The 26,923-nt window shown below is 37.5% G+C and overlaps 4 protein-coding genes across 7 annotated transcripts; 1 reads left to right on the forward strand and 3 right to left on the reverse strand.

The window, feature by feature from the left end:
* Nucleotides 1–15: 15 nt before the first annotated feature.
* On the reverse strand, nt 16–10,635 carry tnni3k (TNNI3 interacting kinase). The gene is made up of 25 exons (XM_043247006.1): nt 10,523–10,635; nt 10,248–10,356; nt 10,032–10,117; nt 9,761–9,858; nt 9,525–9,635; nt 9,351–9,449; nt 9,130–9,268; nt 8,536–8,680; nt 8,293–8,397; nt 8,056–8,150; nt 7,773–7,922; nt 7,600–7,686; nt 7,433–7,489; nt 7,002–7,094; nt 6,866–6,923; nt 6,597–6,791; nt 5,736–5,840; nt 5,516–5,568; nt 5,340–5,392; nt 4,952–5,084; nt 3,829–3,938; nt 2,253–2,312; nt 2,005–2,174; nt 1,182–1,261; nt 16–926 (listed from the first exon to the last, which is right to left on the reverse strand). The coding sequence occupies exons 1-25, from the start codon at nt 10,560–10,562 to the stop codon at nt 850–852; spliced, it is 2,508 nt and encodes an 835-aa protein (XP_043102941.1). The 5' UTR covers nt 10,563–10,635; the 3' UTR covers nt 16–849.
* Nucleotides 10,636–10,893: 258 nt separating this feature from the next.
* On the reverse strand, nt 10,894–14,676 carry fpgt (fucose-1-phosphate guanylyltransferase). The gene is made up of 4 exons (XM_043247015.1): nt 14,356–14,676; nt 13,945–14,112; nt 13,774–13,866; nt 10,894–13,583 (listed from the first exon to the last, which is right to left on the reverse strand). Exons 1-4 carry the CDS (start codon nt 14,426–14,428, stop codon nt 12,202–12,204), a joined length of 1,716 nt encoding a protein of 571 aa, XP_043102950.1. The 5' UTR covers nt 14,429–14,676; the 3' UTR covers nt 10,894–12,201.
* A 125-nt stretch (nt 14,677–14,801) lies between these two features.
* Nucleotides 14,802–18,180, forward strand: lrriq3 (leucine rich repeats and IQ motif containing 3). The gene is made up of 7 exons (XM_043247009.1): nt 14,802–15,421; nt 15,504–15,827; nt 15,936–16,066; nt 16,195–16,327; nt 16,477–16,560; nt 17,092–17,215; nt 17,291–18,180. Exons 1-7 carry the CDS (start codon nt 15,107–15,109, stop codon nt 17,923–17,925), a joined length of 1,746 nt encoding a protein of 581 aa, XP_043102944.1. The 5' UTR covers nt 14,802–15,106; the 3' UTR covers nt 17,926–18,180.
* Nucleotides 18,181–18,398: 218 nt separating this feature from the next.
* acot11b (acyl-CoA thioesterase 11b) lies at nt 18,399–26,673 on the reverse strand. 4 transcript variants are annotated; one of them, XM_043247011.1, is made up of 16 exons: nt 26,536–26,673; nt 25,202–25,401; nt 24,511–24,580; nt 24,363–24,423; nt 23,457–23,558; nt 23,113–23,248; nt 22,643–22,799; nt 22,415–22,534; nt 21,516–21,654; nt 21,291–21,346; nt 21,042–21,108; nt 20,870–20,953; nt 20,613–20,701; nt 19,772–19,903; nt 19,555–19,681; nt 18,399–19,301 (listed from the first exon to the last, which is right to left on the reverse strand). In XM_043247011.1, exons 2-16 carry the CDS (start codon nt 25,389–25,391, stop codon nt 19,143–19,145), a joined length of 1,689 nt encoding a protein of 562 aa, XP_043102946.1. In that variant the 5' UTR covers nt 25,392–25,401; nt 26,536–26,673; the 3' UTR covers nt 18,399–19,142. The 4 variants fall into 4 exon arrangements, with proteins under 4 accessions (XP_043102946.1, XP_043102945.1, XP_043102948.1 ...); XM_043247010.1 differs by having other exon boundaries at nt 20,613–20,746; XM_043247013.1 differs by lacking the exon at nt 22,415–22,534 and having other exon boundaries at nt 20,613–20,746.
* Between the last annotated feature and the right edge of the window lie 250 nt (nt 26,674–26,923).

Genomic DNA, 26,923 nt, shown 5'->3' on the forward strand with positions numbered 1-26,923 from the left:
ACATGAACACCTTGCTGATTTTTGGCACTAGTTTAATGGTGTTCTTATGATTTTACACTGGATTAGTTCACATACATTACTAAGATACCTTCTTTACTTCTTGTCATATTCATACAGATCATGGGAGTTCAAATCGAAGCTTGTAATGTTTCAATCCCACATGTAAGGCCAAATTGCTCAAACAGTGTCTGTGTTGTTAAGTGACATCAGTCATGAAGTTCCTTTTCCACTTGCTGGTTTATTTGTTTAAAAAAGCTGTTTGCTTTTGAAATTAGAATAAAATACTGAAATACACTTATTTGTCCTGCTCTACCAGATACTTACTTGACGCTGAAACACTGAACGTAATAAAAAAAAAAACAATAAAAATATAAGTTTTGACATTGAACCAAAACTTTGAGATAAATTGTAAGTATAATGAAAATGTAGAACTGTATAATAAGTATGTTTAAATCTTCCTTCTCATACAAAAGTACACGCAATTCCTGAAAAATAACACACAAAAAAGTAAACAAATCATCCAAATTGAGTGTTATGTGTCCCTAGACTAAATATGGTGTGTTCACCATAATAATTACAAGCTGACAATTCTGATATTCTACTCCTGAGCTGTTCGCACTCTCGGACCTCTAAATTATTAGGGTTTTTTTTAATAACGCTAAATGACTCACTGAGAGGTTTTGTTTCATGTTTGTTGTTCCATTTGGGTTGGAAGAAGTCTGAGCTCTTTGAACATTACGCCATCGACAACAATGTGAATAGTAGTTTGAAAACTCATAATTATGGTAATCAGACATGTCATGTATGCAAGCGTGTTTGCACGTCATGTTCTTCAGATAGTCGCTGCTTCTAGTTGCTGTCCTCAAAACTTCCATTGCTGCTGCATGAATGGAAACGCATGGTGCTCATGGGATCTGACACATATCCTGCGGGAACAGCACAGAACACAGTGACTGACACGCACTCTTAATACAACCACCCACTTGTTGCACCATATGCTGACACACACAGTGCTCTCGTCTTTATGAAAAAGTCATGTAAACTTCCAAACAAATTTGCACGGATTATATCAACATGATTGTTGCCATATTCTATGTAAATGAAAATGAAAAACAGTGTTGCCCCCCATTAAGCTGTTATATAAACAGATGAATCACAGTCATTTCCAGTTGGACACGAACCGTTTCGGTCAATGGGTGGGAACTGCATGTTCCTCCTCAGCTCATCCAGGGATAAGCCCTGTGAAGACCTCCGACCAGAGCTGTCGAAATAAAAGAGAGGATTGAAACAGTATTGTTTTACACTAAAGACCACAGAACAAGCATGATTCTTCTGCTATATGAAATTTTAATGATGCTAAATAGGATACACTTCTGTTGCTTTGTTGTTGTCATATCAGCTCAATGAGGCCTTGCAGGGTTTGTCCTGCTCAGATGATCCTCTATGGAGTTGGTTTTCTGTATAGTCATTCACGGTGTCACTTTAGCCTGATTTATTGCTCATACCACCAAACCGAGTACACTGCTAGATCTTGTTACTTAAAAAAATCGCATTGCAAGGATTATGACTAAATTAGGCTCCAAAGTAGGAGTCCCTTTTAGCAATTTTCTCAGTTGGCGGTTTTGTTGACAGTTGCCAGGTTCCTCCAAAACACAAATGCATTCATCACCACCCATAAAGAATTAAGAGGTGACCACCAGCAAAGGTTCTCAGTGTGAGTGTCATGCAACTTTCATTGCAGTTGCTTTCTTTTGTTTTCATGCCTCGGTTTCCAAGCAACAGCACTTCAGACTGTACAGAAGCGTTGTGGTTGGATGGCATGGCACTGACCAAACAAAAGAGCTAGGTGACCTGACTCCTCCATTAATGTATGGCTATAACATAATGGCCTCTATTTAAATTCGGATTTGTTTTCTCACTAAATGTAGTTTTGCAATAAGTTGGTGGGAGGCATTTCCTATCAAATACAGAATCATAGGTTTGTTATAGACTGCGTTTATGTACTTTTGAGTCCAAAAAGCATAGGCACGGGAGTTGAGGGCGTATTCCAACTCGAAGCGCGAGCGAAGGGCAGCTACGTGACTTCGTCCAGGACTACCACGTGCAACCAGGCAGTCAGTGGAGGATGAGGGCGAAAGAGAACCACTGCTGTTACTGGAGGCTGGAGACATTAGCTGGTCACACACAGAAATATGAATAAGTACCTGATAAACAGATTAATAATGTACAGTAGATATGTGCATGTATGTTACCTCCACGTTGCACAGGCATTCCTCTAGTTTGGCAACCACTTCCGAAAACTCGGGTCTTTCCTGTCAGAGAGAGTCAAAAATTTGATTGGATTTCGTCAGAGAGGTTTGGTTGAGGCACAGGAAATAATCTCTGGCTATTCAATCAGTTGCTCCTCTGAAGAGGACTCGCCGATCACTGCCAGAGCATCATTCAGATTGAAGGACATCAAAAGACCAGACACAGTACTTCATCACGAAGACCATATATAAACTTTTTAGCAAGCATGTATTAAAGTGAAGGTTGCAGTTGTGTTGTAAAGGTACATAAAGGTTTCCGCAAACATATTAAGCAGCACAACTGTTTTTTTAACTTTGACAGGAGTAAAAAATGACAGCAATCTGCATATCAGAATGATTTCTGAAGGATCATGTGACACTGAAGACTGGATTAATGGCTGCAGAAAAGTTACATTATTTAAAAAAAAAAAGAAGTATTAAAATCTAAAACAGTTATTTAAAATCTTGTAACGTTAAATGAAAGCACCGTACAATCTGTTAGCATCCTGGCTCTTTAAAGTCTTGCTCAGCAAAAGCTCTGTGCTCTGAAGAATAGTGTCAAGCTGCACCTTTGGTTACCAGGGCACATTCCTAACAAGCACGCTTGACACAGTTTCAGGCACGCACCTAAGGGACGAGCGCTAAGAACACTGCAAAGACGCCGTATATGAGAATACACACCTGGCAGAGGCTTGTTGTAGCGAGACACAGTAGGCTAGCAACTGGATGCTCATAAACAGACACAGAAATACAACTTGTCCTGAGCTACAGAGATAAGGCATTCTGGAAAATCTGACTGATTATAAACAGACTCAGTGGCACAAATAAGTAGTTCATGAATAGATTTGATAAGGCTATGCAAGGTGACAGAAAAATTAATCAGTTTGCGCCAGCGTAAACTATATTCTGGCTTTAAAATTGTACTGTCATTTTTTTTTTTTATTTGCTGCAGCAAATAAACAATTGACTTTTTAATGTACCGTAGCTTCTTTTCTCTGTTCTCTATTCTTTTTTTTACTAATGGAGTTTTGTTTCCTTCCTGCTCTTGTCTATGGCTTGCTTAGTTGAGGACACTTAAGCGGTATCGTTGACTTGATTGCACAGATACTATTTAAACTGAACCAAGCTGGATCGTGTGAAATGCCTTTAACTGAAAGCTGAGTGTTTAATCTTGTCATTGTATATTGACATACTATTTTGCTATTTAATACTTTGAAGACAATCTGTATTGTTAAAAGCTATATAAATAAAGTGACTTTACTTATTGCATTGGCCAATATGCAAATGAAATGTTGTGCACATTGTTAGTAAATCACCCCGCAGAAATTTCCCTTCAATCTGTGCTGCACTCTAGCGCAGATTTAGTACTTGCAAAAATTTGCGTGGTTTAATTCACCTCTTCATTTAGAAAGCAAGCAACTAAATGTTAGAATTTTAACTATAGAAAACAAGTTATCAAAATTTCAAAAGGGGGTTTTTATCTCTTTGATAAACCTACTTATTTTCTGAGCATAATTAGTGCTGGATGTGGGTCACTCACCTCAGGACAGACATTCCAGCCTCTCATCAGCAGTGCCGAGATGGGTTTGGGAATCGAGTATCCGATGGGAGGTCGGACATGATGATACGCCATATCCGCAGCAGCTGCAGCTGTAAAGAATTCAGAGATGAGAGTAAGATCTTTCTATATTATTATAATATTAATTAATACATTTTATAATATGTTTAAAGGAATAGTTCACCCAGAAAACAAAAATTTACTCAACCACAGGCTATGCAAGATTTTTAAATTTTTCATTACTTTGCTCACCAGTGGATCCTCTTAAGTGAATGGGTGCCGTCAGAAGGAGAGTCCAAACAGCTGATAAAACATCACAATAATCCACATGATTCAAGTCCATTAATTAATGTCTTATGAAGCAAAAAGCGAGTAATAGCGACAATAACAAATCCATTTTTAAAGCTATTTAAATTTAAACAGTTGCTTCTGGCCAAAATACAACTCAGTATTCTATAGTGACACTTCCCACAGTAAAAGCAATAGTTTGCAGTAAATAATAATAATAAAAAAAAACATTACAAGTGGAGTATTGCAATTTTTTATCAGCTTTTTGGACTGTTTCTGATGGCACCCATTCACTGCAGGGGAACCACTGGTGTGTAAGTGAAGCAAAATTTTTCCACATCTGTTTGAATTACAAAACAAACCCAATGGCCTATGGGTGAGTAAATTTAATAATTAGTATTGTGTTAAAGGGTTACTACACACCAAAAATTAATAATTTACCCTCATGTCATTCCAAAATTTTATGAACACTGATAGCTGCCGGACTATTTTTGATGATGTCTTTCATATTTTTCTGGATCTTGACAGCGCTCATTACTTGGCAGTCAATAGGACAGTCAAATAAGACAGCCTCTCAGTTTTCATCCAAAATATCTTAAATTGTGTTCTGAAGACAAACAAAGTCTTTATGGTTTTGGAACGACATGGGGGTAAGTGATTAATGACAAAATTTAAATTTTGGGGTGCAGTAACCTTTTAATCATCTTAAAAATAAAGATGAAAAACCAATAACAAGTACCAAATACAGAGGAGATTAAACCATATAACCCAGTCTAAAGGGCACTGAGGGTCAGTATTACGTATCACAGTGCAGTGCCTGGTTTTAGATGTGCGAATGGGATCTCTCCCGTGAGCAGCTCCCACAGGCAGAGAGCATAACTGAACATGTCCGCTTTCACAGTGTAGCGTGTACATTGGGTAAACACCTCTGGGGCCATCCAACGCAGGTTCTGCAGAGCGTAATGAGAGCAAAATGATGAACACAAAGCAATGTGTGACTTACAAAACGCCTGCTAACCCCAAATGACAGGCACACATACCCCCCAAAGACACACTGACGTGCGGAACGTGACGTACAAGAGAGCCAAAACCGCAATGTAAGCAGTACTGAAACAGCTTGCATGTGCTGAAAGAGATTATTAATGCATTACCTATTTAAGGCGATAATTAATGGACAGAATTAATCAAGAACAGAATGCATGTACCCCTGGTTGTTTAGTCATGTTATCCTCATCCACAGACAACAGGAAGCGAGACTCTGTAGAATAATAAAGAAGCATTTTCAGTACGTAAATTGTGGAGATCAAAAGTTAATCGTTTTTTTGCCCAGGCATAAATCATCCAAGAATTTTAACTTAAATATAATAAAGCAGACTTTTACCTCCAAAATCAGCCACCACAGCATGTCCATCTTCATACAGTAGAATATTATGACTGAAAAGATATTATTGGATGAAGGGAGGTTTTTAAAAAAAGAGCTCAGAAAACAACATTTCACCTTGCTGCCTATCATGTAATACGACGGTTTAAACAAATAAACAGAGAAACGCCATGATTATTGAACGAAGCATGTGATGATGATGATGATGGTGGTGACTAACCTGTTGAGGTCTCTGTGAATGATTGGTTGAGTCAGATTGTGCAGATACTCCATGCCCTTCGCTACATCAATGGCAATGATGAGCTTGGACTGCAGATCGATGATTCTGGATGTGAAGACATCATTAAGTGAACACCTCCTCGATCAATACACAATCCCCTCTTTCCAACTCAAACAGATCAATGAGATGATGATCACCTTAAACTGCATATGGAGCACTAAGTAGAAATGGGATGCTTAGTGAATTGATGCAGGTCTTAAAAACAGACCCCAGATTGCTTCACATTTCTTTCTCTTATAGTTAACATTCTAGTCAGGACTTGTACAACTTTTTTGGAAACGACCCTGTTCGTGACCTTAATGGCGAGTTCTGCCAATTAGAAAAGTTGCTGTTACTGTGGAAATGGGATTGCAACATTAACCACCCACTTAAATAAAACTTTGCTATATGCAAGTTATATAATCAAATCCCCAACAATAAACGCTGTAGTACTGTATTATATATACATAATGTTCGTTAAATTATACATACATTTACAATATACTAAAAAGTGTTGGTAAATTTTTATTAAATCTTTTAAAAAGATGTCTCTTATGCTCAATTTATGTGACCAAAAATGCAGTTAAAACAATATTTTTCAAACAGAAAATCAAATAGAAATATTTTTTAAATGGTCATATTTCATTTTATCCCTGTGATTGTAAATCACAATTTCATCATAATATACTAAATTGGTGCTCAAGGAAATTTTATTATTATTATCAATGTTGAAAACAGGGCTGTTCAATATTTTTTGTGGAAACTGCGTCGTTTGATTAATCAACAGCAATTATTTGAAATAGAAATCATTTGTAAAATCACCTCTTCTGCTCATGTAGCAGTGAGAACAGGGATCCTCCAGACACATATTGGGTTACAATAGCGAACTGACTGGGGTCGTCCAAACATGCCCCCACAAACTGGATCACACAGGGATGGTTGAGACGACACAGGATGGACACCTCCCGACAGAACATATCTGTATCTGACTTTGAGCAGTATGTGTTTGCGCGGTACCTGAGGAAAGTTTATGGCAGTTCACTTCATATACATGATGCGGGCAATAAGGAAAACAATTAAAAAGCTCTTACCGTTTAATTGCAACTATCTTATTGCGGCACCTTCCTTTGTAGACCTTTCCAAAGGAGCCTATGGTTGCAGTGTTTTAGTGGATTTGATTTAATGGGAACCCAGGGAGACCTAATATTTATCATTAAACTGACGTACCTGATCCAATAATCTCGTTAAACTCCAGTTCAGAAAGTTGAAGGTGGAAGTTTGATGGAAGACTTGCTCTCAGGAGAAGCACATCTGCCTTCTCTGAGGAGAAAAGAGGGTAAACAGGAGTTTGTTTCTTTGATACCATCAAATCAATCATTGTATGAAACTCTAATCAGCTTATGTTGTTGACATATGCCCATGAGTCACGAAAGATGGTTGACGTTATTTGTAAAGTCTGTGACAAATACAAACTTAAAGGCTTAAACTGTAGCAATTACGGAGTGGGAGGATGTTTGGAGACTGTTTCTGACTCACTGACTCTCAGAAGAGTTTGGTGACTGTGGGTAGCAGTATTTCAGCACATAAAAAGAGTATCATAGCAACAGTGATTCACAGAGTCCGCTAACTGTGTGTATGTGTGTGTGTGTGTGCTTTACCTTTAGTCATACTTTTGATTTTTCCCAGGGGAGAAGGAACAGAAACATAAGATCCATCTGCAACAAAAACAACAATAAAATACTTTCCCAAAAATTCACAGCAGCAGCAGAATTGTCCAGCTAGCTATTTCACAATACAAATCTGTCAGGCTACATGTGTCTCATACCCCCTCCTGGTTGAGAATATTCATTGCAGGGTGAATCATCCTGAGGTCGCTTGTAGTGTTTTAGCAGAGTAACAATGGCATCATGGCCTAAAATGAACATACACACATAACATATATAAAGTAAAATATATAATTGTTAGTCACACATATTAAAATCAAGGCTAAAAAACAACCTTTCTCATATGCCCACATTAAGCATGTCTGTTCATCCTTTTCCCCACTCGAGCGGCTGGGGTCGCAAGCTACCAGATTCATATCTGCCCCGTTGTCCAAAAGAAACTGGACCAATCGGATGTGTCCATGGAAACAGGCACTGTGCAGACCTGTTTTTTCAAATATTAACCAGACTATCAACATAACTCAAAAAAATTTCACGTCTGTATTATAACACAGAGATGTCAATGATTAATATATATATTAATATTTAATGATTTATGTAAACCGCTGTCATCATACCCGTGTGTCCATCTCGCCCCTGATGATTGATGCTTACGGCATTCTGACTGAGCAGATACTTGGCCATTTCCAGGTTCTTGCCATAGGTGCAGGCACTGCAGAGAACAATTAGACCTTTATTTAGAGTGTACCAATAGGATAAGCGGGAATCTGAACCCAATCTGTCGTTGAAGGAATATTTATGCCCATAAATTAACTACAAGTGTAACAAACAGAAATGGTCATGAGGAACGTCACCTGTGAAAAGCTGTCTCACTGAAGATGTTCTCCTTAGACAGACTCTCTGTGCCCGACAACTGAATAATCTCTTTCACCACTTCAAACTTTCCATTGTAGCAAGCTCTGATGGGAAATATGAGACTCAAATCACAATCACTATAACTGCTCTCCAGATTCCAGTTTATTTCATTCACTTCAGCCATTTGTTGAGTTTAACTGCCACCTTGTGTTGTGTGTGATTCACTTCTCAGGTGAACTCACAGGTGTAGAGGTGTGTCACCGTAGATGTTCACAGAGTGTGGCTGTGTGTCAAAGGTGCCCTGCAGAAGGAAACGGACAACCTCTTGGTGTCCAAATCGAGAGCAGAAATGAAGGGGAACATGGTCCTCATTGTCTTGAGCATTGACTGTATAGGAGAGATAAGATTTAAAGTAATAGTTAACCCAAAAATGTAAACATGTTTAAAATGTACTTACCCTCAGCCTATCTAAGATGTAGATGAGCTTGTTTCTTTGTTGGAACAGATTTAGAATTTATAAATACTCTCAATAGAGGACTCAAATGGTTTAAGCAATGGTTTAAAGTTAAAAACAAAACTATGGATTTTATATATCACATTAAGTGATGGACTGTAGCTGCTCAGATTACTTGTGGATTATTGTGACGTTTTTATCAGCTGTTTTAACTCTCAATTTGACGGCACCTATTCACTGCAGAGGATGCATTGGTGAGCAAATGATGTAAAGCTACATTTTTCTCCAAATCTGTTCAGAAGATGAAACAAACTACATAAAAATATTTTTGGGCAAGCTAATCTTTTAAAATCATATAATCAATGTCTAAAAAACCTCTCACCTTCAGTCTTGCTGCCATCCCCCACCAGCAGTTTGACAATGCCCAGATAGCCTTTAGCTGCGGCCAGGTGAAGCGGTCTGTCCCCCACCTCTCCACTTGCATTGACATCAGCCTCAAACTTCATCAGGAGCTTGCATACCTGTTCCGCAAGAAAGAAAAAATCACGAGCAAGCTGTTACAGAGCCCTTAAGAAGCTCTTATGATAATAAGTAAACACTGACCTGCTCGTGGCCAAAGTAAGCTGCAATGTGCAGAGGGGTGAAGAAAACAGCATCTTGGACATTGACATAAGCCCCGTGTTGCAAGAGAATATCAACAGCCTTGAAGGAAAACAAAACAATTTCTGAATAATTCCGTTTAAACCTCCATAGTTTAATTTCAGCTCCAACACGCACCTCAAGATGGGCGGCCACAGTAGCTATATGTAGGGCCGTGAGGGCTCCGTACCCAACCTGCTGGATATCTGCTCCACCATGCAGCATCGCAGTGACCAGTTCAGCATTACCCTACAGCACAGAAACAAAAATACCCACTTATCACATATTGCTGTTGACCCTCAATTCATCATACACATTTTTAAAGAAATTAATTCCCAGCGCACAACATTTGGGAATATTAACCCATGACTGACCTTGAATGCTGCCAGGTGCAGTGCAGTGAATCCATTCCGGGTAAGTCTGGACGGACGCAGGCCTTTCAACATGAGGGTCCTGATGTGAGCTTTATTCCCTGGTAGCAAAAAGAAAACAGTCTGAATTATAGGAAAAACTGAAGGTAATGAATCAAGCAAACCAACTGGAGAAAATTTGTTCCTACAAAGTACACTGGAATGAGTCATATATAATGTTCCAAATATCATTATTGCATTATAGTAGATAACAGTTAATACGTTTTAGCTCTACCTCCACATATACAGCAGAGATGCAGCAGGGACAGTCCACCCTCTGTGCGGTAATTCAGATTGACCTTATTAAATGCTTCATCTGAGCTGTATCAAAAACATAAAACAGATCTTCACATTCATTCTTTCCTCAGCTGTTTTGTTAAGATTGAAGTCCACACGTTAAAACACATCTAATAATAGTACACTACAAAAGAGGCTAACATATCAGTCTCACCTGAAAACATGCTTGAGTTCCTTGAACTCCTCCTCCTTAATTTTCAAGTCTTCCTCCAGTCTCTCAATTATAACAGCATATGATTCACTCACTTTCTTTTTCCACTCATCTAAAGCAAAACAGCGTTAAGACCACAATTTACATACAGAACAATCATTACTCACCGTCAGTGAACAATACTGAAAATCTTGAAGCCTTAAGCCATTCATGTTAACAACTGTCGAATGAATGGACCGAACAAATTAAACAGCCAACTGAAGAAACTTAATGTTTACCTGTACAGGTTTGAGTGGGTCTTGATTTATAATTCCCCATCAGATTGGTTGGTTTAAACTTTTGTACACGGTTAGCTGCAGGGAAAGTCTCTTGCAGTGGTAACACAATGCTTTGGCACAATATAGAAGAGTCTGATAAGGGATCACAGTCCCTGCTAAAAATACATTAGCCTCAGTGTGGAACGTGTGACAACAATGACAGCTGACCTCTCTGAGGATCTGTACCTATTACAGGGTGAAGCCACGGTCGATTTCTCTTTTCAGACAACAGCTGCATCAAGACTCGTCTATATTTCTATCTTTTCCTCTCTGAACTTGGATGTGACTAAAACAGATGATTCTGTGTTTTATAAAGGAAATACCACTCAAAATTTGCGGTTAGTAAAATTTCTTTTATTATTATAGAAGTTAATAAGCACGGATGCATTCGACTGACAGTAACATGTAAAACGAAAAAAAAAATTAAACTGTAAAACCTTTTGACAAAATATGTACATTTCGACAAAAATATAAGAAAAGTTTTCTGAGCAACAAAGTTTAAAATGGGTAAATTGAATGATAATATTCTGCAATTTGTCCCCCTTTAGCAAGAGCTTTTCCTCTTCCTTCCTCGTCCTTTTGAAGTCATGCACATGATACACTTTGGACTTCATCATGCCGTGATTGGTGTTTTGTGAATATGCTCCAAGTGAAATAAATATTTAAATATAGTAAAAAGATTCTCTCTGCTGCATGTACACAAATTAAATTGATCCAACATAAAAAACCAAACATGCCTGGAAAAAACATAATAAAACTGAACAGAAAATCACTGAATTTTGTGCAAATATATACATATAGCATTGTTGCGGTTTGGCCGTCACAATTTTGACTCCTGACTTTTCCCAATCATGCTCTCTCTGTCCTACCTCGCTTCCTTTCTGAAATACTGTCCTATCCTAATAAATGAAAAACTGCCAAAAATATTCCTTAATAAAACACTGGTTGGGTTTTATACAATCACGTGACTCAGTGTTACAGAATAATACTGGTACACAAATACTAATTGGCATACATAACAAAATAGTTATTACAGGCCTTAAATAATAACTGCCCCTTTTCAATATCTAAGGACAGTAAATTTTTTTGAAGTCCTATGGATTTCAAATTAGGTTAAATCTTAAAAACCACATTGTCACACTGACATTTAAATAACATAAAATTAGCAAATCAGCAATAACATCTGGCATAAAATGTCCCATAAACATCATTACTTATGCTCAAATAGTAAGAAAAAAGTTATATTTCAGACTGGCCCAGCCAATAAACACTGTTTCGATGGCAAACAAAGCTCTTAATGGCAGCTGCAACGACATGACTTTACCAATTGCAAATTGGGTCTTTCATTCAGAAGGGACTTCCGTATGAACCGTATTGTATGTTGCACTTTCTCTCATTGGTAACTTAAAATTTAAACTGATCTCTCAGCAATTCGTACATTTGACAAGGTGGCTTATTTGTACGACCATTTGAGAAAACTGTATGTATTTGTATGAAAGACCTACGGTTTGCTCAAATTTAAAGAAAACTGTGTGAAAACTGATATCAAATCAATTTAGTAAAAACTGTTGTTGAGCGGTGTATGCAATGAAATTACTGATTATTTACACACACACACACACACACACGCTCAGACCGAATTACTTCACCCTAAGAATGTCTTCATAAAGTTTTTTCCTAAATTTCAGCATTTCCTCCAGGTTCTTGTTCTGCAGAGTTTCTTGTAAAGAGGTTAGGGTTGCATTTTTTGGTAGTGAGAAATTGGTTCGACTATCCAATGCCTTCATCATCCCTAGTGACATGACAAATGAATTCTTTAGATTGGAGCACACTGGGAAAATGCAGGAATTCCACAAACTACACACAGATGTGTCTCCTGAGAACCTGACCTTCTCGGGAATCAAACCCCAGAGCCCAAAACAGTCCTCCAGATTAACTTTAAACAAGCTCAAAGCTTTCATATAAGCAGGACCGGACACACTTTTCTTCAGATCATCTTTAACACCAAATACCACAGTAACAAAACCTGTTTTTCCATCCAGGTTTACAGACAAAGAGTGTATGAAGGTGTCACTCGGCACTGTTAGATCCGTGTCTATCCAGCAGCCGCTGATGATAGATCTACTTCCGACTTTAACTCTAGCCTCCAGTCTGGAATATTCTACAACACTGCCCTGGGACACGCTCACATTAGGGTGCAGGATACTGTGTGTCACGCAAACTCTAGTTTTCTCAGATGGCTCCAAGCTGCACACACTGAAGGCAGCAGAGAGCAGCCCGAGTTCTGCTCTGAGACAGGAGTCCGTGGTGAAGTGGAACAAGTATTCCTCTGTGGTGCCGATATGGTAAAACTTGGAGTTGTTCAACAGGATGACGTTGAGTGCCGTGCCTTTGAGACCATGGAAAATCTTCCTGCGAATCTCAATGAGATCCTTTTCCTTCTTTGTGACGTTGGCAGTGTTTTCTGTGTAATCCACAGTAGCTCTTCGGCCCAGAGCTTGAAGGAAGTCTCCATAAGCATCAATTTCACATGTCAGAGGGTTGATTTCACTGAACAAGGTCAGCAGGGTCATAGCAGTCATGTAATCAAAATAGTAAGTGCTGTCAGTGTAAACAAACTCCTCTCCTTCCCTCTTGCACACGGCGTTGCATTTCAACATCTTTTCAATACTTGGTTTGTGCAGAAATTGAGAGCAAGTTCTGTATTCCATATCACAAATTCTGGGCGTCTCTGCTGGTTCAAGAACAAAAACTCCATGAGTTGTACCAATAGAGAGAGGGGAAGGATGTGCTAGGGCAGTAAAACCTGACTTATCAAACACAACATTCTCTTGGTCAGAAACACTGTAGAGCTCTATATCATCAGCACAGGTGACGAGCATTCCTGGCTTCATGTGTGAGGGGAAATGCACATACATTGCAAGTTTGAGCTCCAGCATTTGATATAAAGGGTTCCCCAGGGGCACAGCTGTGAGTATTTTACCCAGGGCACTGGCACTAGGCAAACGTTGACTGAATCCTCCTGCAAATGTAACAAAATGCATAGATAAATATGTACATGCAAAACAAAAGTGTACAAGTAAATGTATTTTAGTATTTTCAAAAACATAAAAATCTGCCCCCAAACTTTTTAAAGGCGCACAAACGCTCATTTACAATAAACAAAACGCATGAGTGAGGTTTTGTGAATATTGCATAGATTTATACAGTACCTGCATGAATAAGAATGACTTTAAATCCTGACAGTGACTTGCCATATTTATCATGTAGACACTGCAGTGAATGTAAAGTGGATCCACCATTACCTGTATGTTCAAATGAAGAAACAACCATTAAAAACGTATATTAACATTTTTAAGTTTATTTTATTTTATATATCTCACCAATCTTGCATCCTTGAGGATCTGCAAACACATGGTAATTGATGCCGAGAGGCAGTTCTTTCCTCTCCAGTTTCTCAGTGATCTGAATTTCGTAAGCAGACCTCTGGTCCTCATCCACTGCAGTAATGACCACAAGATCCCAGAATTCATCAGACTGAACTTCTTTACCTGTGGATGGGAAATAAATAATTTTTACTTCTCTTATAGGTACAGAAACCCTCATGAGCAGCAAACGATGTGAAAACTGACACAGCATTATCATGTTCGTTTGGACATACCATTGCCATGGTAAGTGACTGAAATATGTGAACACCAGGGTATATATGAACGAGACAACCGCTCAGCAGTCGATGCAAGTTAAACAGCTGTGAAAATAGAGTTTGAAGTTTAAAGATGTAGCAGAAACGTTACCTCTCATTTGTTTGAATTTTTCAAGTTTGTCCTTAGTAGATTTTTGCAGATTGATGTTTAAACGCTCTGCCATTGTGAAAATCAGCCACTCTGAGCGGTCAAATCCTCCTTTATCTGTCTAAATCACTACACTGACGTTTAACACTTAACTACAAACATATAACTACAAATACGAACCAAGAAAAAGACAGTGATAACATATGTATCGGAAACGTGTGCGGCAATGATCCGTTATTATGGCGTTTTTTAATAAATAAAAAATAAATAAAACAACTTAAAACCGCTAGATACGTCCCGTAACTTCTGTTAACATAGGCACTTCCGGATTCCAGTCACGTGACAAACATTCGCTGCTGACGCTCATACTTATTAGTTTGCTTTCTCTCTCCATTAAATTATTTACCTAAAACTTAATTAATTATTCGTGATTTTCAGCCTCCCGACACAAAGCAGTATTCGTTTTATTTGTAATGTTTTGTCAGTGGGTTTCAAGAAAATGTTTTTAAGATGCTTCTTGTATTTCCAACCAACGTTGTCATAGCAACTTTTATCTTGGAATCATTGGGCCAACAAAAGAATACAGTTGAGAGCCAGGCGCAAAACCATGGTAAGAACAAACAAATGAGCAGATGGAGGATTTGAACAGTTCGTGAAATATGTAAATATATCTAAATATGTATTAGGAATGATACTATAATCATGAAATGCTGAGAGTGGATGTTGCCTCAAGATGTTTTTGTGATATGAAAAAATGTTTCCTTCAAAAAATGGAAGAGTTGAATTTCACAAAGATGTGAAAATGGATTCCCTGGAGGGATACTGGGCATATTTGGTAAACTGCTCTCAGTCTCTGATACTGGATCATGGCTACTGGACATCAGAGAGCGAGAAAGACCCGAAGGACATTTTGATGGTCAGATTGAGCAGTCTGCTTTTAAAGAGTCTGGATCAGATTGGATCTTGCAGAGCGTTGAGAATTTGTATCTTAGCTGACAACTTTCTGACTAGGATCGAAGCTCTGATGGAATGCGCTCTGTTGGTGAAGTTAGATCTGAAAGGAAATCAGGTATCATTTATTTAATTTGCTGCCCTGAATATTTGACTCACTTTAAGGACAACAAATCACTAACAGACATATTTCTGCTCAGATTGTTCAGCTCCCTGATGCTTCATGTTGGAATAATCTGAAAGAATTGCAACTTCTGTATCTACACGACAACAACATGTCAACCTGGAACAGTATTAAAGGCCTGTCTGGCTGTTTAAAACTGACTGCTTTAACTCTCTATGACACCCCGCTCAGTTTAAAGAAGAGCTACAGGCACTGTCTGGTCAACAGCATATGGTCATTGAAGGCCTTGGACAACTTTGTCATCTCTGATGAGGAAATCGTACAAAACTTGTCTCTTCCTGTTCGATTCAAAGCAATGAATCAGCACTTTTGTGTCAGTTTGTATCCATGTACAAAGTCGGTTAGTATTCATTATTTATCCTGGTGTTTTGTGTTTGTTGTTTTTACTGCAACGTCCGTGCCAAAAAAACAACTACAACATATTTTTTGATGTTTTCTTTTTCTTCAGGATTCATTCGAGATAGAGATGAAAGTGGCATATAAAATAATCTCTGAGATAAACAGAATTCAGGCCTTTTATTCCCCTACACTTATTATACAGCGCTGGATTCGAGGCCATTTAATTAGAAAAAGACTTGGGTAAACACGCAGCATTTTGTATATCTTGATATTAGCTATTCAACATTTTTATGCTTATTTTGTTCACTATAAAGTACAAAACAGTTGCTTATTGATGAAGATATTATTTGGGATTTCTTCTTTGTCAGGCTTTGCAGTACAAAGAAACAGATCAAGTCTGAGAAACCATTCATTTCCATGCCTTTGAGCACAGAAAATTACCAGGTACAATCCCAGTCTCGGAAAACCATGGAGGATGCCACAGATGACCACCCTGAACAAGTATGTACTTTATTTGACTTTTATAAATATATTAGCATATGCAGAAATTGTAATATAATCTATAATTTTAAAACATGAAAAAACAGTAAAGCATTAAGTTATTTAAAATGCTCATGTGCAATATTTTAAAATGTAGTTATGTTTCTTAGCCAAATGAAAAAGAAGAGAGAGACACAGAGATCCAAAGAATTAATGTGAACCTTGCCAAGCTAATGCAAACTGGCAACCCAGAGGTAATGTGTAAAATGTAAACACTGTACTCTCTAAAAAAATAATGTTGTCTCAACAAAAAAAAAAAAAAAAAAAACTGCAAATGTTTGCACTAATCCTTTTACGCCATGACAACTTGTAATGAAACTATTTTCAACAGTCATTGCTGCTTACATTCATGTAGTCTACTTTTCAACACAAATTGCATTGGGGAGAAAAACTCAACATAACAAAATCTCTTTTAAAAAAACATGCTGGGAAGTACTGTACTACCCCAAAAAACACAATTTTATTATTTCTGAAAGTAACTTTATTTTTACTACATTTTTTACGTCAGTCAGTTAACACAGAAATTTGAGTTTCATATTAACAAAATGATTGTGTCAGCAAAACTATTAACATTAAATAACGTTTAATGCAATAAACTAGCTTTGTTTTTTACTTTCAGCCATGCATTTATTAATTGTGTTAATTAAGTGCATTGAAATTTTTGCGTTTCGGTTTTTAGGGTGTATCTAATTTAGTCTCTTCATTTATTTATCACCTTTGCACAGGTTTTACAGGATCCTGCAAATGTTAAATCAAATGACAGTCAACAAGACATAAAAACACCATGCAACACCCCTCAGTGCAGTCGAAGTCTGAAATCTGAGGCCTATTTAAACATAATTGACCAAGGTACCACCGACATTTTGACTTTAGTTAGCTCTCTAAGAGACCGATTTAATTAATGCTTCTGTTTTGCTTGTCTAGGCATCAATGTGACTGTTGATCTCTGTAATGATGAAACTGAAGAAGGAACCTTTCGTGTTTTGGGACTAAAAGCTTTGGTCCACCAGAGTGAGCCAGTAAGTGACATGCTGCTTTCCCATAAAGCTGCAGGGCAGGACGTCCGTGAGGCCATCAGCCAGTTTCATACTCAGAGACCAGGTCTACCACCGCACTCTTCTGCAGTTACTTCAGGAAAGCGTCCGATTGGTTGTTGCCATGACAAAATCAGCCTCACCCCCTTTAAAGTCATTGAAAGAGTCCATCAAGCATTTGATAAAGCCAGAATCCAGAAACACCTTGCAGAGAAGGTAACTGAGTGCCAGATCGACCGTGAAGTAGTCAAGGGTCGCCGAGACATCTTTAGAGAAGCTCGCAGGACAGAAGTGCGTTTGCGGCAGGAGCGGGAAAGGATGGATATGGAGAAAACTCTTACTCTGCAGAGAGCCAAGATGGAGCAGGACATCCATCACGCACGTCAGAAACATGCCCAGTTTTTGGAGGAGAAGAAGATGAGAATCCAGGAACAAGAGATGGTTTGCAGTTTCAGCCAACAGCACAACTCTCTAGCGAGGGCCGTGCTTAGATACCACACATGGCAACGTGGTAACCAGCAATGAATGTTTTTAAACAAACATAACATTTAGATATTGGTTAGTCAGACCCTTTGCGTGCAGCAGCTTCAAAACATTTATTGCACTATAGTATAGAATAGTATAATACATTACAATACTTACCAGAAGATGCCTGCAATGATTTTATTATAGACACTGAGATCTGCTCCTCTTTTCAAAATTTAAAATATTACATAACAGGAATCCAAAAATACACCCCTAATACACAACCACCCCCATCCGTCAGGCGCAAGTATTAAAAAACTAGTAGCCACCAATTTTACATAACAATTCCACATGATCTGGGTCATTATTACACTCTTTGCATAAGATTAACTTCCAGGAGTACAGATTCAAATAACAATATTATTATTTATTAGATTCCTCAACAGTTGTAGTATAACAGGAGGATCTATAAATGATCTTTAAACGCCAAGGAAAGTTTAGCTTGACATTGAATAAAGATGAGCTACACCAAATTTCTACGTGTAACAGATTTATTTAAACAGGTCCTGTGCAGTGAATCAGCATTGTGAAAATCAAGGCACCGTTCTGGCCTGACATGAAAAGGTAAACTCTAATATCCATCACTAACTAGAGTGGAAATCTATGCAAACGTGATTGCGCATGTTCCAGGAAGTACCACATATCGACCTTGCCACCTATTTGGTGTTTATTCATTTTATTTTGAGTACTCTGCGTCATTGGGAATGACAACAAGGCAGTATACTAGCTTAGTGTTCTGGAAGTGGCATTTGTAGAGAGACCCTAAATTCTAATTTAAAAGGTCAAATATTTAAAAAATTAGAAGAATTATTATCTTTTTAAAATAATAAAATTACATTACAAAATAATTCTGTATATACTGATATAGTACGTATGTGGAGTTTAAACAACAAAAAAAGACTAATAACAATGCTAATGCCTTTTTCTAAACCCAAAAAGGTGCAAAAATGCCAGAGGGGCGGTACCCTAAGTTACTAATAGGTAGCATTTAGAAGAAAATATTTTACAGAGATGTACCTTTCAGCTTTTGTATTATAGGGTCCCATTCTAGTAACATAAGTAAATAAGTACTACTAACATATAAAATAAGAATTCTATGTACCTAAAATTCATGATCTTTTATCCTTAACTCAAATGTGAACGTCACCCATATATATCTTGACCATAACCATTTGTTTAAAAGCGAAATAGACTGTAGACTGTCGAATTCAGCTTTCTCACAGGGTGGATGTGGGCAGGGAAGCCAGGCTGTCTTTATTCTCCTCCAGGAAAGCGCTACATGAGGCAAAGGTGCAGTAGAAACTGGAGGAAAGCCCAGCGATGTCAGTGGAGATATAAGGCAGCACTCCAGGAGTGGCCTGGTTGTAGTACGAAATCTGAGAGAAATGCATACATAAGCATGTAAGCTAAACGCACTTAACCTTCAGTACTTTAACACCTACATGGCAGCACCGGAGACCACTGTAAGCAGCTTCTAAACATGAGTTATTAACGATTTTATTGGTTAATGTACATGAACATTATTTCAGTTAAAGAGATTGCTACGCTTAAAGCCGTGTTAATTTTTGAGCTTTGACTCATTCACTCATTTATAAAAAGTGTCTATTAGGCTTTCAGTGTATTTATTACCTTAGTGAAAGAGTTGTCCTCTTCCCAGATACTAAACCCAGCACACAGCACCTCTCCTCTGTTGTAGTCTTCAGTGGGAGGGTACGCAGGCAGGGTCACAGAACGCAAGGCAATCAAATAAGGGTCTCTAAATGCAACAAAGATGTAAGAACTTGTTATTTCTTCCTATGGAAAGACACAAGACACAATTCAGAGTCTGTAGGAGTTTGAGGTGTACCCAGAATCACAAGGGCTCCTCCTGGAGGCCAGGAGGATGAAGTCCTGGACTTTGCCTCCTTTAGTCACAGAGGGGGTGACAACTCGGTAGATGGTGTCGTCTTCATGTGAGTCAGTTATCACTTCACACTCTCTGTATTAAAGCATATTTAGTATGGTTAATTATGATATCAGAATGTCTTCTGCATTACATCAAGTAATTTGAAACTGGCTGATAGTTTTATTTTATCTGCCAGCTTTTCTACCAATCAATATATAATAAGATATAAATAAAAAGACACTCGTAAAGGTAACATTTCATTGCAACCAAAGTTGCGACAAAAACAAATGTTCATTTATAGATTTTAATGGATTTTTATTAATTAAAAAAACTGTTAAAAGTAATAGGATTTAATATTTTTAAGTTCCTTTTATTTGATCAAAGATATAGTAAAACAACACTATTTTAAAACTGTTTGCTTTCCTTTTTTTGTAATATATTCTTTTGATAGCAAAGCTGAATTTACTCCAAAATTTATTGTCACATAATCTTAACATGATCTTAAAAAACAAACTAACAAAAAAAATCATTGATTAGGTGCTCAAGCATACAATTTCTGTAAGTATTATCAATGTTGGAAACAGGTGTACTACTTTTTATATACTTGTTATGTATTAAAATATAATAATTATTATTTTTAAATCAATAGAAATGCCAAAAGAACAGCATTTGTAAGAAATAGAAATAGTAAAAATACTTTTAAAAATACAAATTTTGGTAAATAAAATAAAGGCCGTTAAATGTCAGTCGCTTATAAAATTCAATATCTTGAATTTAGTTATATAAAATTCATTTGACATACTGATAGTGGTGGTCCCATGCCTTTCTTCGCCTTAGATCAGAAAGTAACAGAAACACTTGCTTGGCCGCCACAGCCACATGAGTCTCCACCTTAAAGCACAACATCTGGTTTTCCTCCAGTGTGTATAAACTCACCTGGGCACAGTGTTTCAGCTCATTAATTACTCTCAAGCATCTACTACATTTTTGTCAGCTCAAGTCACCCATGTAATCTCAAAAGCACAAAATGGAAACTTTAAGCATACAAAACATATCCACCTTGTTTTTCTCTGAAGTTAAAACCCAGTTAGTCCGGGCAGCCAACATCTTCAGTGCAGAAACATTATTGTAACTGAGGTACATCTGCCAAGACATGGATTAGTCACATGGTCCAACAAAGCATGTTAAGCAATTTCATGAGATTTATAGCTAATAGAACAAGCTAATATACCTGGTTACTTGGGTCCCAGGGAACCGAGAGAGGAACCTCACTTTGTTTGCAGGATATTATGTACTTCCTGTAAGAGGAGTGCATACTCATGTGATCTAGTGTCCCATGCTGGTCTGCTTTGCAGGCATTTTTATAGCTGTAAAGTTAGCTGTAAAGTTACGACATGCAGCCAGAGCTTAAATATAGGAGTATGATATCATAAGATTATGACATAACCTGTTATAACAGACACAATCTTAAAAATCCTACCTGTCAAGACGGATTTTCTTTCTAGCTATGGCTTCCTGAAAGCGTCTTTTACCATCCTAAAAAGACAGGATAAGAAGATAGTGATTTATTATTGAAATAATAAGATATAGTTTTAAAAACTCAGCGTAAAGCAGACACTTGAGTTCATTTTGTTTCACCCTCTTGAACTCAACAAGTTAAACTCTTCCACCATGTGAGGGGTTCCAGGAATGTTACAGCGCTCACCACAGGCTCAGGCCGTATCCTTGGCAACGTGCATGGCTTCCTGTCATTGTCCAAGACCTCAAAGGTCATGAAGGCGGTGTTGATGTGTCGCAGGGGCTCTCCACCCTGATAGGCCTCCGCACACACTCCCACCTCCATACTGGAATAGCACACACAAAATACCAGTTGTTCAGGTTGCTCAAAGATAAATCAGGCTTCCATGAATCATGGTTGTAAGTGATACTGAACCATAGCTTTTACTGGATATAATATAGGTACAGTATATATACTATTACTATATACTCTATAGCTTTTATAATACAAAAAAACAAATCTAATAAATCTAATATTACAACATATACAATTTATATTTGTATATTTTATTATATTTGATATATATTTAAATTTATACATTCTATATAACCATTAAAAGTCTGATATGCTCACACACACTGCTATTTCTATTTGAATATATATTTAAAATGGTATTTATTCCTTTTATGAATAGAACATTTTTTGAAAGATTTTTTTTTCTTACAATGTAGTATTTACTGTCATTTATTAAATGAATGTATCCTTGGAGAATAAAAGTAACTTTTTTATATTTTCTTTGAAACAAAAATCAAATCCTTCACACTAGCTATGCAAAAAGTATCATATATGCTTATTAATAATGTTTCAGACACATCACCTTCATCAGGTAAAATAAATATATTTTTTTTGTTTTTGACCTTGTTAGTCCTTGTCTCCTACACACCTATCGATTGCCATCAGGTTTGTGGAGATTAATTTATAAATTACCTTAATATTTTCTTACATTTTCTTTAAAAAAATCAATTCTGACCCAAACTTTTGAATTGTAAATATACAATGTACACAGCCAAAGCCATCCAAGCGCTTCACAGTTTTTTTAGATGTACCTTTTCTTGAAAGCATTGTTTACAATTGCCTTCAACACCAGTCTGTCTCCAATGTGGGACGGCCCACGAAAGTGGAACATGTCTATACTCCGCAGAGTCGGGTGAGCATTACACAAGCGACTAGAAGAAAAAGCACATGTGTATGACGCACCAATGATTTCCTTGCGCATTCATTTAAATATATTTTTTATCATCAGATTTGACTGTAGTAAAATAGTGACTGTACACCTGGCAGAGATGGTGGCTACGTTCTCCATCCAGGCCATGATTTGTCCACCAAACGTGCTGACCTGGTGATTGGCATGGGGCGGGAGAACCAGCTCGACGCTTTCTACCCGAGTCCGATCCGCAGGCACCGCATCCTGGTAATCTAGACGCTCGCTCACTGACAAACAGATAGAGCACCACTTATCAGAGCTACTTCATCTTACAGTCTATTTATTCTACACACTTCAAACCACGTGACCCTTTGTAAGCGAACGGTGAAGGTTTACTGCACATATATATATACGCTTAAATGAGTGTTGGTGGCGTGTTTATGAAGAGACACCAAACAAACCGAATGACACCTTTAATCAGAACTCAACTTCTGATTCATGACTCATTTCCTGTGGCAAGTGTTCCTGAGACCTCTCTTCAAAGTCTTGCAAGTAAACAAACACACCTGGAGAAAGTGAGCGAGCAGCGTCTCCGTTCACCTGTCTGAGAGGAGCAGCTGCTGAGAAGATCGTTAATTATCTCTGCATGGATCAGTCTCATCCTCCTGCGCTCGGCTGCGAGGCTGTACTCCATCTGCTCCGTCTGCGTGCGTGGAATCACCTGCTTCAGCTGTACCTGTGCAAACCCAAACACTGCGCTGATGAATCACAACTCTAACAAGACCTGGACCGAATCCAGGATCCTTTTTCACAGAGCTGATTCAAGGGTGTGAAAACTTGTGGCTAAAATTGTTCTGACCTGGGCCAAATCCAAGAACTTTTCACAGATCCAATTCAAGGGTGTGAAAACTTGTGGCTAAACTAAACTCAGATTTAGTTCGTACCTTTCCTGCTTCGGTACGTCGGGCCACAAAGGTGGCGAAAGCGTGACAGACTTTCCACTGTCTGTCGCTGAAGAGGTCTTCACAGCTCACCAAAATCCCAACCTGAGACAAGGACCCATATCATCAGCCATACTTCATTTACAAATGAGGAACGTTGCAAGCAATTTATCATAGAAGTCAACAATATTCACAGCATATGAAAAGAATTATATTTCCCTGTATTTTCACAATAAATATTTAAAATTATTTAATGTATACTGAAAGAATATTCATAATAATAGATGCATTTTGAGAAGAATTTATATTGTGATATAGGCTTATATATATATATATTATATATAATATATATATATATATATAATATATATATATATATATATATATATATATATATATATATATATATATATATATATATATATATATATAGTACATATAGCGCTCAATCCATTGAGTTAAATATAATTTTTCGCCTAGAAAAAAATGCTAAAGTTATAATATCATATTCTTCATACATCATGTGTATTTTCATATATGAAATGTGTGACTATGCAAAGAATGTGCAAATTTATAAATATGTGTTGAGAAACGAGTAACATTTACATTCAGCCTTTTAGCAGATGCTTTTATTCAAAGCAACTTACAAATGAGGACGATAGAAATGATATGATGAAATGCTCAGTTAGTGTTTTAATAAAGTCCATAAGCCTGCATGTAAAAATCATTCATGCATATATAAAAAATATAAGCACTAGTTTTTCATATATGAAACTAATATATCACATTACATACATATACAATTCTGCATGTTAATAATATCAATTAATGTTTGACTTCACATCATAAAATCATTTGCGCTCACTAATTTCTGCATTTTGCTAAACAGTAGTAGACGTTCCCTCAAACCTCCATGCTAGACGTGAAGGCTCTGTTGACTTTAGCAGTAATGTTTACAACCTGTCCAACCCTGCATGAAGAAACAGAGCTTTTTTTTAATAATGAACAAAACATTTTGTTTCAATTCAAAAAAACTAGTTCTTATATATGTTGTTACCCTATGGTGGTTTCAAAGTGAATGTCATCCACTGAGGCTGTGATGCAGGAGCAGCCAGCATGTCTCTCAGCTGGAAACAAAAGAGCAAATATTGATAATTAATAACAGTTTACACCCACAGCAAGCATTTAAGCAGGTTCATCTGAAAAGCAAACACGTAAGTATGTAATCCCGAGGAAAGAATTTTTTTTTTCCATGCTACAGAACGAAGTGCAAAACAAACAGGCCTGCGCAGCTTATTTTAAGCAACATTAAGGGAAGCATGTAAAGCTGTTACCAACCGCCATCTGTGCTCCTCACAGTGCTACAAAGGTTTAGCCACATTCTCGGCTGAAATGCTTTTGCCTTTTATCAGTTAAATATGATTCAAAATCATTCCAACTGCTATTAAACTTTCTCGCCAGCCTGTTACTCTGTTTATTCACAGTACGAGGATGGAAATCACAGACCAAACTGCACAGAGTCCTCCATCTGCGATGTCTAATGACACTTAGTACAAGCATATGGTGTGGAGGTGTTTACATGAACGCTAAAGGTGACAACAATGATTCAGAGTGAAATCAAATCGCCTAGAAGAGTATTCTTTAGTTCTTAACTTGAAGTAGTTTTAGATCATTGGCAGGGATCGTATGAGAAAGGAAGCAAACATTTAAAAAAAATTAAACAAATCATGGTTTCATCCAAAACAGACCAGACAGGCAGGCGGTGGAGTCCATCCACTTGAGCAGCTGCCCAGCACTGAGTTCTCCACAGTAGTTTGCATGGCAGGGGAGGACTATCTGGCTCATCTTTACTTCAGTTTGGTTCCTATACATCTCTCCATTTCCCAAAATAAGCATGGGCTCTTCCAGCAGCATGGGATCCTCGGACTCATTCGCCATGACTTGGGCTCTGTTGTAGCAACATACATGTTAAGATGTTTATTTGGGTGTATTCGGCGGCGATTAGAGCATTAGGCTTGAAGGATATCGGGAATGTCAGAAATTTAGCTTTTAGGTATATCCTCTTATATGCGGTCTTGTATAAAAATGCGCACGAATATCAGGACAGGCATCTGTTGTCGTCTTCATAGGACTCATGTTTGTTTTTAAACCTTCCAAATGCATGTGACACGAAGTTTGCTTGTTTTTATAAGTCACAGAAATCTTGAGTCATTTCAAGTCTACTTGAAAGGCCGACGCTTGCAACAGATTTATAATCTAAGGAAATTCCTTTTGGATTTACTGTGCTGCAGAGCCTAAGAGATTATAATGTATGAATAAAAGTAATTATGCAAATCAAAATCATAAGAGATCGTTTAAAACATCAAGAATGGGACTAATTGGATCGTCCAAGCTGTGTGTACTGCAATACATTTCAGTTTATAGGTACAACCTGCCAGATTACATACAGGACAAAGCCTTTTTGTCTGTTAAAACAAAGTGCCATAGCGATTAATAGGCTTAAACACATTTCTTTTTTGTTATTAGAATAAGCCTGTGCAAACAGTTCAGCTATCAAGAGACACGCAAGAACCTATTACAGCGTATTCTATTATAGTTGTCCAGATAGAGTTTACTATTAACAGTATACACATTTAATCAATGATATCAAAATATCAGTGTGCCCTTATGCATTAGCAAAACACAGTAGCCTACAAGAACCTGTCATGTGTCAGACAAACGACCTCCAACAGAATAAACCGGACTGGAAAAGTGTAAATGTAAGATGTTGTTGACTGGCATCATTCTGCTCGATCATAAATGTATTATTTTCCACGTTGAGCTGCAGACAAGTTATGAACGTCTATGTACAGACTATGCATTTTTTTATTTTTAATAAAAGAAAAAACTAACATAAAAGATAGTAGGTTACCATGCTATCTCACAAGAACATCACGCTGCATGCTCGCTGGTTTTATGCAAAACGGATGAGTACGTTTTCCAAAGTTTGCATAGCAGGTTATTCTGTGACATTCCAAGTGTCAAATGCGTCTGAACTGAAATACTGTTTTGGCAGGCTGGTAAAGGTAATGAGCAAACTTACATGAACGGATGTCAAACCACTCTCATTTGCACGAAGAAAGAAACAAAGTCTCCGTGACGCCTGAAACTTTGCAAAATAAAATAAACTTCATATTCCCAGTCAAAGAAAGTGTCCACACACTGCGCTCGTCTGTTCACATAAGCCCTATTGAGTTACAGTGCCGCCCAGAAACTTTTTAAGGTAGACCGATTACATTACACAGGATCAAGTCTGACCTTACGCAATTAGTTATTAATTATGCTAACAATATTTCTGTATTGCAGAAAAATATCGAGAAACAAAAAATAATCTACATGGGGGGGGGTTTAATAATTTATTAATAAGAATTTGCTAAAGAAAAACGAAGCCAATGGCCATATGGCATATGTCCTCTAACAATATGTAATTA

The sequence above is a fragment of the Puntigrus tetrazona genome, chromosome 8 (assembly GCF_018831695.1).
Source record: "Puntigrus tetrazona isolate hp1 chromosome 8, ASM1883169v1, whole genome shotgun sequence".
In the NCBI taxonomy this organism is placed as follows: Eukaryota; Metazoa; Chordata; class Actinopteri; order Cypriniformes; family Cyprinidae; genus Puntigrus; species Puntigrus tetrazona.